The following is a 16,292-nucleotide window of genomic DNA, read 5'->3' as shown; positions in this document are numbered from 1 at the left end:
AATGGGAGTTTCCACGCAATGGTGTCCTGATCGGCATTAATCTCCCCCTCCCAGAGAGGGAGGAAGCTCAGGACTCGCAAGCCACAATGTTCAATCAGCCTCGCTTGCCTTCTTGTTTTCACATGGGGAATATTTGGAGGGAGGGGTGCATGTGTGGGTAGCCGGGCAGAAGAGATGGAGGAGAAAGAGAGAGCGAATGTAGTGGGACATTCAGAATCCAGAAATAAAGGGAAGGAGATTAGAAGAAAATAAAGCGCAGGCATTTAAGATAAGGACATTAAGAAGGCGGAGGGGATTTTTTTTTTTTTTTTTTTTTAGCAATTTTTCCCTAATGCAAAACATTTATCATGGCCGGACATAAGACCGGCATCATACTGTATGTACAGGTATGGGAAAAAAACTAATCATGGAGAACAATCAGAAGTAACATTCATCATACCTCGTATCAATTTCACCCAAATCTGTTCCCAGTTATACGGATTGAAGGCCATACTTACTAAGCCATAAGACCTTAAAGCCCATTTGAGTCCTATGGCGTTGCAACTTGCAAGGTGCGTTATCGTGACACTGCTTTCTATAATTATGTTACGATTGAATGAGTCGGTTCATTCTAATTTCTGGTATTGGTATACATAAGCATGCATTCTGTGTATCATTTGCAAGCTGTTAAGATATTTTTCATATACTACTATACAAAGGATCATACTAGGTACTCAGATCAGTCACATGACAGTGAAGCTGAAAGGCTCCAATGACATCACAGGCGATGAGAGTGAAGCGTGAGTCGTCTGTCACTGGAACCTCCAAGGCCCAGCCTGCTCGCTCCTGATGGGTTTCCCATGATGAATTGAATGCTGCATATAGAGCCACTGCAGGTCTCTCCAAGCTCATTATCCTCCCCCTCCCACCTGCGTTTCTCAGCCTTACCGACGGCTGTCTGTGCGTCTCCCTCACTCCCCAATCATGTCTCCTCTTTCATGTTTTTTTCTCTCTCCGTCCAATCACCTAAACTTGCCTTCCCTCCTCTGTGATTGCTAGGTTTCAAACATACATGCTGTCAAATGCATGTAGTATCATGACTTTAGGGCAATTATTCAGCACCGTGCCTCAATCCAACATCCTTTTGACTTGTCCTACTGATTTTTCTGATGCGAGTGGACATTGGGTGTTTCTCTTTCCAAATTGTAAATAGGCCAGTTCAGGTGTTTCTTTTTATATTCTTTCTGCCTGCTTTTCTGTCTGTATAGCATCCCCACTATCCTGCTTCCTCTATTTCTAGACGAAATCTAGGATGTTGGCGGGACCATTGTTTTATATCACTTTATGAATGACTTTTTTTTCACTCGCACGCCCCTCCCGCACCTTATAGAATTGTACGCATGGCGGTTGCCCTACAAACCCAATCTGATTATGGGGATGATGCTGATGTGACAGACTGTGCCATAGCTAATGCAAAGAAATGCAGACGGATAGAGATGGGGTCAGGTGTTACATATAGAGGTAATGAATCATGACACAATCAATGTAGAGCAGATAAAAATGGGTCTACAGAATCTGAATTGCCAGTGGCACTAATATAATGACTGGCTGGATTGGCATATAATGACTGGCTGGATTGGCAATAAAGGGGGTGATGCGAAAGGGCAGGTAAAGTAGGGGTGCCCAACCCCAGTCCTCAAGCACCCCTCCCCCAACAGGTCAGGTTTTACGGATATCCCAGCTTCAGCACAGGTGGCTCAATCAGTGGCTCCGTCTTGGACTGAGAAAGCTGACCTGTTGGGAGTGGTGCTCGAGGACTGGAGATGAGCACCACGGTTAAAGTAAAGATTAACTGATGAATAATACCTATCAAATCAATTGGAATGAAGATGGTTACATAGTTGCGTAGTAGATAAGGTTGATAAAAAGACGTGTGTCCGTCGAGTTCAACCGATGTTGGATTTAGACGACCGATATTTAAATGGTATTTGTATTTACAGTATTTTGATCCAGGGGACAGCACACACCAAAACATTATCCAATGATGTATTGTAAAGGGAAAAATAAATTCCTTCCTGGCTCTAATAATGGCAGATGGGGTTTCAAGCACGTGTACCATTAAAGTAATAGCCCACTGGACACGCTAGTTAAAAATAAATATATTACCATAGAAGTGGTGCAGCTGCGGAAATGGCCTCATTCCAAATCCAAACAGGTACACTGAAGCGGAGGATCAAGAGCGCAAATACAGGCATACCCCGCATTAACGTACGCAATGGGACCGGAGCATGTATGTAAAGCGAAAAAGTACTTAAAGTGAAGCACTACCTTTTCCCACTTATCGATGCATGTACTGTACTGCAATCGTCATATACGTGCATAACTGATGTAAATAACGCATGTGTAACAGGCTCTATAGTCTCCCTGCTTGCGCACAGCTTCGGTACAGGTAGGGAGCCGGTATTGCTGTTAAGGACGTAATGACAGGCGCATGCGTGAGCTGCCGTTTGCCTATTGGGCGATATGTACTTACTCACGAGTGTACTTAAAGTGAGTGTACTTAAAGCGGGGTATGCCTGTACTTCCAGAATTACCCTATGTGAAAAACAAGAAAAAGAACATATAGTGCAATTTCGTTTAAACCAGATTAATATTAAGGTGAAAGTTCGTCGTTATCTCACTCACACTTGAGACGATTATAGTAGGCGGTGCGGTTGTTTAGAGTAACGAACTCGCAAGGGTTTTCTTCAAATATTCTCAGAGGGCGGCCCTCCGGAACGGAAGGGATGGGTAACTTCCCATATGTGGACACAGAGAGGACACACAGATAGTATAGATTGCTTTATGTTCACGCAAAAATAAAGGTAATACACTTCCAAAAGTGCTGTAAGTACCGGCATTTGGACCACCCTGGGTCAAACTGTGGTAGAGGACTGCACCGCTCCTTCCTGATGATACACCTGTGGTGGCCGTCCACAGGGGCAGATGTCCAGATCCAGGAAGGAGAAACCAAAACAAATTGGCTCAGGATCCTCAGAGTAGTTCGCCACACACCTTGGGGGTCTCCAAATGGTCTGCACGCTCACCCGACGCGTTTCACTCGATTTGCGCTTCCTCAGGGGTGAATTCTCACAAATAATAATGGCAATCCGATTTCTCCCTGGATTAACACCCTTCCCAGTTGAGGGGCCCATCCATCCCACATTTTGTTCTATATCTTATACAGAACTCATTCTATACTAAATGTGCCGTTTTGGCCCCTCCTGTTTTTTATTTTCCGAGCCCCGAGCGTAATCTTGCATCATGTAAAGCCCCAGACTAACTTTGCAACACGTACTAGAATTGCAAATGTTTACAAAAGAAAGACAAATAGCAGCAAATATAATTGAGCATAGAATATGTTCAGTTCTCAGCAGACACAAGTTAGGGGTTCGTACCTAACTAAGGAAAGAGATGCTGTGGTTGTATTTTTTTTGTGTGAAGTTTTTTAAAAATGTTTTACATAGCATTGAAGCAGGGGGTGGCCTGGAGCTAAACCCTGTTAATTTCAACTCCGGGGACCTCCTGCTTTCCGGAGATACTTGCCTCCGTAGGGGGTGCCAGTAACCGCTCTGCTCGGCTAGCAGGGATCACGTAATAATAGCCGCGTTTCAAAGCCCCGGGGTCCTGCGGGCCTATAGGAAGCCGTGACGTCACCCAGTGCGGCTTCTTATAGGCTCGCGTGACGCAGGGAGCTGAGGGATACAGTCATCCCCTTTTTGGAGGTAAGTATCTCTAGGAACAGGGTGTCCCCGGAACTGAAAGGAAGAGGGGTTCAGCTCCGGAGATCCCATGCTCCAATCCTATGTAAAAAAATTAATTAATTAAAAAAAAAACTTTACAAAAAAAATAAATTAATTTAAATAAAAAAATCACAACTTGCTCCTTTAATATGTATGTTTCTGGCATGAAAAAGTCGTAGCATAACTAACTGTGCAAAATAAATTGTCCATCTAACGACACTGGGTCTTTTTTAAAAAGCGGGGCCTTTGTTTGTCAGGCCTCTCCAGTACTGAGAGGGTTAATATGTTAATATAAATTGTGGCTATGAGGGCAACAGGGTAGTGCAGTAATAAAGCTTCCCAGTGGATAATCTCTCCCTTGACATCCGCGTTGACTGAAACGACGGGGCCTGGCTGCTGCCTCGCTCTTAAAGAGAACGCGGTTCTTGGAAGGGAAGCCAGACCAGACGGGCAAAAGTTCAGGGGAAGCTGGCAGCGTTACAGCGTTCCCAAATTTCTCCGACTGCCGAGCATGTTCCCAAGCAGGGGCCTAGGCATCTCTGGGAGAAGGAGGGGGGCTGGTTTTAGCTTTAAATCCAGGTCACATTAACCCCAAACTTTTGAAAGGGCGTCTCGGGCCTACATTTCAATGCCCCTTCTGTCATCGGCAATGCCAGAACGGTTACACCACTCGCTTTTGGAAATTGGTGTGTAGCGATAACGTCCCGGAAAACCGCAGGCACAAGGATGGAAATGTGTGTGTGATAGATCAGGGGTGGCCCACTTCAATCCTCAAGGGCCACCAACAGGTCAGGTTTTCGGGATATCACTGCTTCAGCACAGGTGGCTCAGTGGAAGACTGAGACTTACTGAGCAACATATGCGGAAGCAGGGACTGATTGAGCCACCTGTGCTGAAGCAAGGCTATCCTAAAAACCTGACCTGTTTAGGGGGGGGGGGGGGTGGAAGCTGGAGGACTGGAATTGAGCCCCCCTGTTCTAGAAGATCAGCAGAAACAAGATTGTTACTTAACGTATTTCCTGGTATAATATTGTATAAATACGTAAGTAGGTCAGTACAAAATGGGCCAGATTTACTAAGCTCAGTTAAGCCATAAACACTTACCAGACCATTAGCTTGAATAGGCCATAAGATGTCTTATTCTGGGCATTCCAGACCACGCTGGGTGTGACTGGGTCAGACATTGACAGGTCTTACCTCTGTTATAGCGTGATTCTCCTTGTGCTACCCTGCTGTTTCACCCCTGGAGAGCCAGGGGGGCATGACCTCCCCCCTGTATTAACGAAGTATTAACTGAGCAACATCCCTTTTTGGTTCCACAACTGGGCATTACAGTCGTTAATGGCTTAAGCTTCGTTGACAGAAAATGGGGAAAACCCAAGATGACCCGTGGAGTGGAAACAGCAAGTCATTAACGAATTATGATTGCCATGGATACAGTAGCCATGGGAAACCGTTACCATGGAGGCTCGTGCTCTCTCACACACACGAAAAAAAGGATTGCGGTAAATTGAGAAGCAACTAGGTCGAAATCAGCTACTTGAAGGGAGTGGGGTTTGCTATCAACCGTGTAACCCTCTCTCTCTTTTTCACATCTTAGTACTGCATCTCGACCCCTCTGGAAGGGAAGTGGTCATTAGCACTTCAGGGAAAGCCAGGCAGTTCAGGCAGAGCGTTGCAGGTTCCCCGGTCTGACCTCGGGAACAAAGAGAAGTGCAAGCCAATTGGCCCCCAAGCACCCGTTGTACACCTGCGTTGGAAGGGCTCCAATGATTGTAGTGGGGTCCTTAAAGTGGTACTGCTGCCCCATGAGCTCTTCAGACCTTCGCAGGGTTTGAACTTGCAACCTTTGGTTGCACCGATGAAGAGGAAAACGCCTTTTTGTAATTGGAAAAGTTCAGATCACGTGCAGACTTGCCAACGCTCACTGAGTTTCAGTCCGTTTCAATGCTTTTGGAGTCAGTTTCACTGCATCAATCAACAGTCTCATACTTCAGTGGAGACCGACCAAAAATGAGCATTTTTCCATTAAAATGCCACGATTGCATTTTTTTCCCCCCCCAGATCCCTAAAATCTCACTGATTTTAGCTCCTTGGGGGGTGGCAAGGATCCCTGCATATGCAATACGACAAACGCATTAATTCTCAAATGGTTACACCAGGGGTGGCCAACTCCAGTCATCAAGGGCCACTGAGAGGGTCAAGTTTTCAGGATGTCTCTGCTTCAGCACAGGTGATTGTCACCTGTGCTGAAGCAGGGATATCCTTTAAACCTGACATGTTGGGGGTCTTGTGGACTGGAGTTCAGCACCCCTGTCTTAACTGCTTGTTGGGAATTGAAGATTATTTGCATATGGATACCTACACATTATGTCTACAGCGATCCGAATTTGTTTTATAGGTTTTCATGTCTGAAGGGGGGATCTGAGGGAAAGCGTGCACCTACCAATATCACTTTGACAATATTGGTGTCAGCTGTTCACACAATACACTTGGCACATCCCTGAATTGTTAATATGGAATCAATAAACAATAAATTTAAAATATGCACACAAAAGTGCATTGTGTTATTACCAGGAAGCACATCCTCAGAGAGGACGTTTGGGGGATGGGAGAAGATGGTCTTGTGACAGGAATGGGAAGGGAACAGATATTCCCGCATAGCAAGAACGGTCCTAAGTGTTCAGGAAAGTGTTCCTAAAACGGAAACCAGAAAGTCACCGTCCGTCCTTCTGTCAGCAGGTTTTCAACATTCTGAACACTCAGCACTATGTAATGTTTTTTATGTCACATGAAACAGTGTGATATATATATATATTTTACTGTGGAGGGTTTTTGTCACTTTTTTTACCCACCATAACTTAACTAAGTGTGGTGAAACGTATCCTTGCTTCATTTTGCAAAGCCAGTAAAACCAACCCCACACTGAGGAGACCCATTAGGCCTGGGACATAGTAAGCGCTTAGGTGCTGCTGCTCGCTCTTGCTTGCTGCCGCTCACTCTACCAGGAGGTTTTTGCTGTCCTGGCAGAGACAGCAAGCGCGCTTGGGAGGCGGATATCACTGTGTGTGTGTGTCACTTGGTAGCTGTCAGTGTGTGTGTGTGTGTGTGTCACTTTGAAGTGGTCTGTGTGTTTGTGTGTCACTGGGGAACCTGTGTGTGTGTGTGTGTGTGTGTGTGTGTGTGTGTGTGTGTGTGTGTGTGTGTGTGTGTGTGTGTGTGTGTGTGTGTGTGTGTGTGTATTATATAATATAATATTTTAATATTTTAAAAATTAAAAAAAAAAAAGACATGTTGTGAGAATAAATTATTTATTAACATTGTGCAACTTTGATAAATATATTCACGCACAGACGCACACACTCGCACATTCATTTCTGGGTGGTTGGTGCTATGCTGTACGTACATACACTCCTTCCGGTCCCCACCTGACCCTGCCCGTTGTCTCCGGTTCCCCTCCTCATACCTCCCCCCCTCCCTCTACCTCCACCCCCCTCTCACTCCCTCCACCCCCCTCTCACTCCCTTCTCCCCCCCCTCTCTCCCTTCTGCCCCCCCCTCTCACTCCCTTCTGCCCCCCCTCTCACTCCCTTCTGCCCCCCCTCTCTCTCCCTTCTGCCCCCCCTCTCTCTCCCTTCTGCCCCCCCTCTCTCTCCCTTCTCTCCCTTCTCCCCCCTCTCTCTCCCTTCTGCCCCCTCTCTCTCCCTTCTGCCTCCTTTCTCTCCCCCCACCCCTTCTCCCCCCACCACACCACTCCGTTTGCCCCCTCCCCCCACCACCAGCCCGTTTTTCACACCCACCCCCCTGCACCAGCCCCAGACCGTTTTACACACACACACACACACACACACACACACACACACACACACACACACACACACACACACACACACACACACACACACACACACACACACACACACACACACACACACGCCCTGGTCCGATTCAAGGCAGGGGAGGATGACTCCTGTATGGCGTCTTCTCATCTGTCTACTGCCGTGGCCGGACTCGGTCTGGTGAGAAGCCGGTAATGAGCAGTCCCCCCCCTCACCCTGGTGGCGGTGCATGCATGCGATCTCTGGTGTGTGGGGTCTCAATTCCGGTGCAAGGGGTATGGGCAAATGAGGAGGCATTAGAGCCACTGACACACACACGTGCTGCCTTCTGTCTGGTCGCGTTGCTCTGTAGTGACAATGGCGGCTCTGTAGGGAACCGGCTGCAGCCCCATTGGATGGGAGCGGTCACGTAACCGCTCCTCCGCTTCCTCGAGCGGCGAATTTCAAACTTGCCGCTCTCGGAAGAGTTTCTCCTCCTCCGCACGCATCAGCGCGCATGCGGAGGGAGAAACTATAGCTGTGCTGATAACAGATGCAGGGGCTTTGTGCATCTGTTCAGCGCGGCTCAGCCCGCCTCAGCGATGCTGAGTGCACTATGTCCTGGGCCTTAAGGTCGAAACGGCTGTCTGTGGGTGGGTTTACCAGAATCCCTTGCTGCAGTGGAAGTGCTGTGTGCTGGGTGATTAATGGTGAAAGGCGGGGTTGCAGACATGTCTAAGACATGCAAATGAGCACACAGTAATATTTCCCTTTGTTGTGTGTGTGTGTGTGTGTGTGTATATCTATCTATCAACACGTGTGCGTGTGTGTATGTATGTGTATATATATAAAATATATATATATATATATATATATATATATATATATATATATATATATACACCCCGCATTAACGTACGCAATGGGTCCAGAGCATGTATGTAAAGTGAAAGTGAAGCACTCCCTTTTTCCCACTTATCGATGCATGTGCTGTACTGCAATCGTTATATACGTGCATAACTGATGCAAATAACACATGTGTAACAGGCGCTATAGTCTCCCCGCATGCGCACAGCTTCGGTACAGGTAGGGAGCCGGTATTGCTGTTCAGGACGTGCTGACAGGCGCATGCGTGAGCTGCCGTTTGACTATTGGGCGATATGTCCTTACTCGCGAGTGTACCTAAAGTGAGTGTCCTTAAACCGGGGTATGTGTGTATATATATATATATATATATATATATATATATATATATATAATATATGTATGTATGTATACACACACACTAATGTATTTGTTTACTCTTTATCTGAAGTGCTGACGTACCCTTATGGGAGGAGTTGTTTTAGCATTGTAATGATTTTGTTACGTTTGGTCATGTAATTGATGAGGAGCCTGCAGGGTGCTTCTGCTATCAATTTCTGGGAGAAGGATAACAAAACGGCGTGCTGCATTGAATCCTTTCCTGTGATAGACTGTGGCTCTTTGTGATGATAACAAAGCTCTGGGAATGTGTCCTTTTGTGAGAGTCAGCAGGTTGGGAGTTGGCAGTGTAAGCCTGGCATTAGGTACTGTGTCCTGCCATGGGCTGGTGAGCAGCAGATACTTTCCAGAACAAGCACAGCTGCACTTCACCTCCCATCCTCTAATGACCCCATTCACCATGGTTTTATTACAAAAAAAGGCCTGCGATGTCATTCAGGGGAGGCAGCTCTAATGGTTGATGGAATCACTGGGGACAAAATGGCCACCCAGAGCTGCTGTGTTACATCATTGGGCCGCATACCTACCAACTAATTCCACGTGTGATCATGAGCCAGTCCTCGTTTTGTGTTCACATTTGCTGGGCAGATAGCACCTTTGGTATGATAGGGTGTGATCAGAGGAAAGACTGACCTGGATCTCCATCACATTGTTCGCCTGGAAAGTTCGTTGGCATTCCTGTGGCACGGTGATTTGTAAATCTGCCTCTGGGAGTCTAAGGCTGAGTCCAAAGAGACTGCAGCCGTGCGGAGGCGCGCTGAGGGAAAGCGGGTGCTTTCCCTGGCCTTACTATGTGCGCCGTCCGGGGGCGTGTCGGCGGGCGGGCCAGTGACGTCACGGAGCTGGTTCGCCCTCATTGGGTGAACCGCTCACACGACGGGCCCTCCGCTCCCCTCAGCGCTGAAACTTAAATTTTTCTGTCTGCTACGCCTGCGGAAGCGTGAGCGAGCCCCTGCAGTGACTGGGACCGCAGCCTAATGCGGCAGTTCAAGGTAGCCTTTTTGTTCTTATTTTATTTATTTTAGGGTGTCTTCCCCTTTAATATGTGCATCAATACAATCCACACAATGATAAGTAATTAGCCAAGTTGCTGATCGATCCATTCTCCCGTGATCGATCGGCGAAGATTCTGCTCGGGGGGTTCACTAAATGGCTGTCAGTGCAGCAGAAGAGGACCAAAGAAGCAAAGTTCTGTGGGGAACATCATGTGACGAGGCAGTCACTAGGTACAATTGGTGCACTGCTAGAGAGTCAGTGCCTCAGGCACCAAAATCATAGATGTTAAGCTCATCTGGGCAGGGACGGTGTATGTAAAAATTCCTTCACTGTAATTGGGAAGCGTTTTGAGACCCATTGGCAGAAAAGTGCTATATGAAATAAAGTTTATTATTATTAATTAGAATTAGTTGGAATGAAAGTGTGTCCTCTTTGTGACTTTGTTTGACGCATCCATCTTCCTCCTCTGGACAAAGACTTTAACCGGTTATTTCCTTTTCCAACAGGGCAGCCATAGATGAGGTGGAAACAGATGTGGTAGAAATCGAAGCCAAACTTGACAAGGTGAGGAACATGTCGTGTATCATAAAGCCCCTCAGGATCAGGATTCTCACATATAGCTTGACCCCTCCTTTCCCCTACATATGAGTCACCGACCTCGGCAAAGGCTCAGCCTGTCCCTTTAGCAGACAAAGTGTTAACGCTGTCAGGCAGTTGGGACTCAACATCTGCATCCAGTGAGCTGTGAACATTCCTGAACATTTTTTCCAAAGGGCTCCAGAGCATGTAAGGCATTTGTGCTGAGGGAGCATTCCCTGTCTCCCTGGCTCTGTGCATCCTCACTTCTCCAAGTAGCCACGTATCCCAGCTCCCAGCTGACCTGTGCGTCTGGACTCCAGATGACAAGGAAACTGTTTCCCACGTCTGTGCACAAGAGACAGCCACATGTACTGGCTTCGATGTGTACAGTATGTACACATATAGAAAATAAAATGTTGCAATCCTTTTATTTTTTTTTGTACTTTTTAAATGCAGTGGTTGTGCTTTTTTTTCTTTTCTAACGCATGATCTTTACGTCTAGTAGTGCATGAACTAGTTTTGGGGGTGAGATGGCTGTACATACAAAATCATGTAGTTACAAAGGAGGGAGCGGGAGAAGGGGGCAAGATGCCTTTTATTGGACCAACAAGTAGTTGGTAGGTCTCAAGCTTCCGACCTCTCGTGGGACTTCATTGGGAAACCCTGACCCTGAGAGGTTCCAAAGCTTGTAATATATCAACTACTTGCTGGTCCAATAAAATGTATCATAGCACCCACTCCCTCTCCCTCCTTTGTTACTACATGGAAGAAAGGACCAACACGGGCACCCCCGTTTGAATAGAAAATCAGTAACGTACATACATTACCATAGTGTAAAATGTTGTTATAAACTCTGGGGCGGGGCTGCAGCACCCATCGTACCCCTAGTTTTAGTCCCCATGTTTACTTCTGTTTCTTCTTTAAATATTTCCATACCCCTCTGTTGTTTCCTGTATATTTCCCTCCCCTCCCCCCCCCCCCCCCCGCTCCTGTTTCTTCTTCCCTTTCTCCCTTCCTCTCCCTCACACTTCTCTTTCCCATCAGCTGGTGAAGCTTTGCAGCGGGATGCTAGAAGCTGGGAAAACCTACCTTACCACCAATAAGCACTTCGTAACCGGCATCCGAGACCTGTCCCAGCAGTGCAAGAAAGATGAGATGATCTCGGTAGGTATCGCCCGCGTCCGCTCATCACGTTCTGTTATGGTAGCAACACGACTCAGCATGTCACGTGTGATAAATACCCAAGGGAATCGCACAAAATCGAGTTCCACGTTACCGGGCCAGAACTAGTTTTGTTGGCTTTATTTTCCCTTCTTCGTCCTGATTGGTTACTTCCTTGTGAATCCCTTTGGTAGTTTTCTTCTTGGGTGAAATATTACTTTTATGCAGGCTCTGACCTCCAGTGCGATTAGGCTAAAAACTCCCCTAATGAACGTGGCTTTAGATTTCCCCCTTATCCTCTCCTCAGGTACTGTATGTCTGAGCCCCCAACTAGTGCCCAACGCGTTCCACAATATCTTCTGTTCGTGCTATTTATGGTTAGGCTTTGGGGCCTAAATATGCAAAGCTATAAACCAGGGGTGTCCAACTACAGTCCTCAAGGGCCACCAACAGCCCAGGGATTAGGGATATCCCTGCTTCAGCACAGATGGCTCAATACTTGACCAGTTCAGATAAGTGACAGAGAAAATTACACTTCCCACAAATACTGTTGTTTAGAGATAATGAGAGATAGAGCTGAAAACCGCAGGCACAATAATTGAAAGGCGTATACGATAGATTAGGGGTGGCCAACTCCAGTCCTCACGGCACGCTAACAAGTCAGGTTTTCAGGATATCCCTGCTTCAGCACAGGTGGCTCAGTCATAATGTCTGCGTTTGGCAAATGTTTGTTGCAGGGGACATTATAGCGACCTGTCAAATTTACCCAGAGCGCTGGAGTCAAGGTTAGGTCTCCCGAACGAAGTGCTACTATATATCAGATGTACAAACATGGTATGTGGTCACATATAGCGACAATGAGCTCCGTATCAAGCTCTCTAGTTTCCGTTTAACTTTGAAACCGAGCTGCCCATAATAGAAGCACATTTAACAATGTCATAGTCCAGGGGTGCGCAAAGTGGGGGGCGCAAGATTTTTCTGGGGGGAGGGGTGGGCACACGGCGGCTGCAGAGGCCCCACGCTCTTCCCCGCGGCATTTAAATTAAGTGCAGGGGGATCTCGTGAGGCTTCTGCAGTGTCTACCTTGTCTTCGGCAACGTGACGCGTCAAATGACGCCTTGGGTCATGTGACCGTCACATGACCTCGCGCTTCATTTGACGCCGGATTTTAGGTTAAGCACAGGGGCTGGCAGGCGGGGGCGCAGCGCACAAAGTTTGCGTACTTCTGTCATAGTCCGTGGAACTGCCATTGCACCGTGGGTTTGAGGTGCTGCATGGATGGAGTCAGACACTAGGACACTGGCAATTATTTTCACCTATGTTGGACTTTCAAGACCACAAAAGTCTATTCTTGAAACGGAGTCTCACAGCAGGCTTGTCTATTGTAAAATAGCTTTCAAGGGGGCCACTGTTGCATTGGATTTCTCACTTGGTGGAACCCCAACGTACATATCGCACACTCGTTTAATGGTGGTGGGGGGCGGGGGGGGGAATGTTATTTACAGTACTACCCATAAAATGTTTGATGTTTCGGTCCTCAATGGGGTGCTTATCCTGCATCCAAGCCGCACACCTCAAACATTTGGTACTTTTGGTAATGCTGATCCTCAAAGACTTGTGTGTGTATATATGATCATAATACAGAGAAAGTAACCCCCGCTCAGCCCTAAGTGAATGTATATGGGGGAGGCGCTACTCTGGGTAGAGAAATATATAGTACACTAGCACAAGACATGCAAACCCAGTTGTGGACACACTGATCCCCTAATGAACGTATTCTGACAACCAACCCACACCAAAGGAGACTGAAATGTACATATAACGTATACTCCTTTTTCATTTATTGATCCCAACACCTACACAGGTGTTGAGGGTTCCACCACTGCGTCGTTTATATCCATGTATTTTAAAGATTATACTAATAAGAGTTTTTAATTATGTCGGAATACATTCATTAGGAGATCAGAAAGTCCACAGCTGGGTTTACATGTCTTGTGTTAGTGTGCTGTGTATATATGACCCTCAAGTCTTCGAGGATCTCCCAAAAGTACCAAATGTTTGAGAAGTGTGGTTTGGATGCAGGATAAAGGTGCCACTGGGGACCGAAACGTTGATCCTTTTATGTCATAATAAAGTTAATTCTCCTGTTCCCCCATGGCAGTGGGCACCTTAGGGTTAACTCTATCCTTAGCTTGAGTATGACAGGAAATTGAATTCTGCAGGTAGTCTCTCTCCTGTCCTACAGCTGGGAATAGTTTAGAGGATTCACCATCGGACTGCAATTGTGGTGGGCGGGGGAGGCGGTTTCTAAGCCTGTCTCCTCCTGCAGCCCCGATATTCAGCGGCGTAGATGGCAGCTGTCAGAAGCCCATGTGACCGAGCAGACGCGTCTCAGAACGCAGCGGGGACATTGCCTCTCCTGGCGTCCCACGGGGTTGAATAGCGCGTCCCCCCCACACGCACACTCCTGTGCATAGACAGTGCTGTGATTGGAGGTCTGCCGATGACGTCAGAGGCGCGACAGAGCGACGGCCTCAAATTTAAAGATCCACTCGGCATCGTGGAGTTCTGTGCTGAGAAGACTACAATTCAGCTGCTGGAAGCTGGAAGAATATCAGAAGTCGGCATGCAGCCTGTTGAAAAAAATGGGTCGCTGCCTAAAACAACAGGCTGAGTCCTTAGTTATACGAGTTATGCAAAGAGAGTTGATTATGCAGGACTAAAGGCAAAAAAAGCTAAATTATGTTCAGCGCAGTGGCGTAGCTAGACATGGGTGGGCCCCTGGCCTGTCTCTCTCGTCTCCTTCATTTTGTCTTTGTGTCTCTTCTTTTCTGTCTTCTTCCCTTTCATTGGTCAATAATCACGCTACTCACAGCTCAGAACAGAGAGTACAAGAAAGTTAATAATAAATGGTAATGATGTAGGACTGCTGAGGTAAGCAGCGAGGGAATTGTAGAACATGGGTGTAACAGGAGGGTTAAAGTAGATAGAGAAAACGCTGTGGGCTGCGTGTGAAAGAAAGAGGAGTTCCAATGGAAACCGCTACCTGAGATCCTTTGGGTGTAGAGAATCCATGTCAGTGCCTCTACGGATCCCTCTTGTAGCACTCCTCGTACGCAGCCCTATCTGCAGAACGGACGATGCTGTCCTGAATGTAGACTGCAGGGTCTCTCATCTGTGGCGTGGAGTTCCCGAGTGCCGGAAGTGCGTCATAGCACGTCCGGTCCGTCCGGTAAATCTTCCTCTCCCAGTAGACACGTGAAAACACGGGGGAGAATGTAGTTAGCGCCAACACCCATGTACCCTCGGATCCTCAGCGTGGTACTCCAATCGAACAGCAGCAACGTGGAAGGTAGAGATTGGAAAGTAGATTCACTGAAGTCCCAAAAGTCCCAAAAAAGCGCACCAACAGCTCAGGGTTATCCCCCTTGAGAAAGGGCACCAAGGTGCCTGAAACGCGTAGGGTTGTCATGTACTAGTTTTTGTTTGTTTCCTGATTTTCATTTTATGTAGTCCTCAATAAAAGTTTTTTAGCCCTCCACTTGGTGAGCTGTTGGTGCGCTTTTTTGGGACTTCAGTGAATCTACTTTCCAATCTCTACCTTCCACGTTCTTCCCTTTCATGTCTGTTTTTACCCCTGTGCTTTAACCCTTCCCCTCCCTCTGACCTTTCACAGCCTGTGTCTCAGGCTGCAGCTCCAGCTCCACACTGCTGTACTTGAGGCCCCAGACCTAGACCCCACCCCTGACCTAGATCCTGCCCACCTACGGAGGCTCTGCAGAGGAAGGGATTTCCCCTCTGTCCTTACTGCATCACAGGGCCCCGCCCCCTGACCCAGGCTTCGCCCATCTGCATGCTCAGAAACATTACAAAAAGGTGTCACACGAACTTCAATTCTAAGAGCTCTGTCAGAGATCAAGTTGACATCCGACTATATTGCCGAAGTATCACTAGATGCGGTAAAATTAGCAGAGAGATCAATGGCAAGAAGAGCCCTGAGGGGCTTAGATGTTGGTTGGTGGACTCCGCTTTAAATGACCACTTATGCATGTTACCCATCAAGGGAGAATTTATTTTCAGAGAGAAATTGGGTACAATCATATCCAAAGCCCCAGGAGGTAAAAGTACTTTTTTACCCCAAGAAAGGAGGATAAGAAGATTTTATTCATCTCATCAGTTAGAAAGAACACAATACATAGAGACAAGGTCATATCGCCCAGTTAGAACATTGTCTAGGCAAATGGTCTTTTTCGCCTCCTTGGATTCGTCCATGGGAAGTTTGCATGAAGATCAAGGAGTCCAACAGTCTCCAGTTGGAGGGAGATTAATCCAATTCAGGGCTGCTTGGACTCGATCAATAGAAGACAGTTGGGTCCTTCAAATCCTCTCTTATGGTTACCACCTGGAATTCAAGAGGTTCCTAAGGACAGACGTATTTTTAACATCAAGACGTCCTCATCCAAAAGAAGAAGCCAAGGAAAAGTGTCATTTTAAAATCTCTACTGCAGGAAAAGGTGATGAGAAGAGTTCCATATATGACGCCAGCTAACCCGAAAACGCTCACTTTCGCTGTTAGTCTCACAGCTTCTTCTTGTGTGGGCGTCGCCTTAATTTTGTGAGGCTCTAAAGAGAAAAACGTTGCCATGGAAACCATCCTTGGCTCCTATAAAGTGAACATTATGGCATAGTTTTAAAATTAGGATGACCGATTCATG

At 47.0% G+C, this 16,292-nt stretch overlaps 1 protein-coding gene across 2 annotated transcripts in view; it reads left to right on the top strand.

Moving 5' to 3' along the window:
* Positions 1 to 16,292, top strand: part of ACAP3 (ArfGAP with coiled-coil, ankyrin repeat and PH domains 3) — a 156,611-nt gene that overhangs the window by 54,509 nt on the left and 85,810 nt on the right. For both annotated transcript variants that reach the window (XM_075603669.1, XM_075603667.1), the window contains exons 2-3: positions 10,344 to 10,401; positions 11,461 to 11,580. In XM_075603669.1, the coding sequence (XP_075459784.1) occupies positions 10,344 to 10,401; positions 11,461 to 11,580 (178 nt within the window). The remainder of the gene's footprint in view (positions 1 to 10,343; positions 10,402 to 11,460; positions 11,581 to 16,292) is intronic.

Source organism: Ascaphus truei, chromosome 6 (genome assembly GCF_040206685.1).
Source record: "Ascaphus truei isolate aAscTru1 chromosome 6, aAscTru1.hap1, whole genome shotgun sequence".
In the NCBI taxonomy this organism is placed as follows: domain Eukaryota; kingdom Metazoa; phylum Chordata; class Amphibia; order Anura; family Ascaphidae; genus Ascaphus; species Ascaphus truei.
Note: the sequence above shows the minus strand (reverse complement) of the source record. Positions and strands in the feature narration are given on the sequence as shown.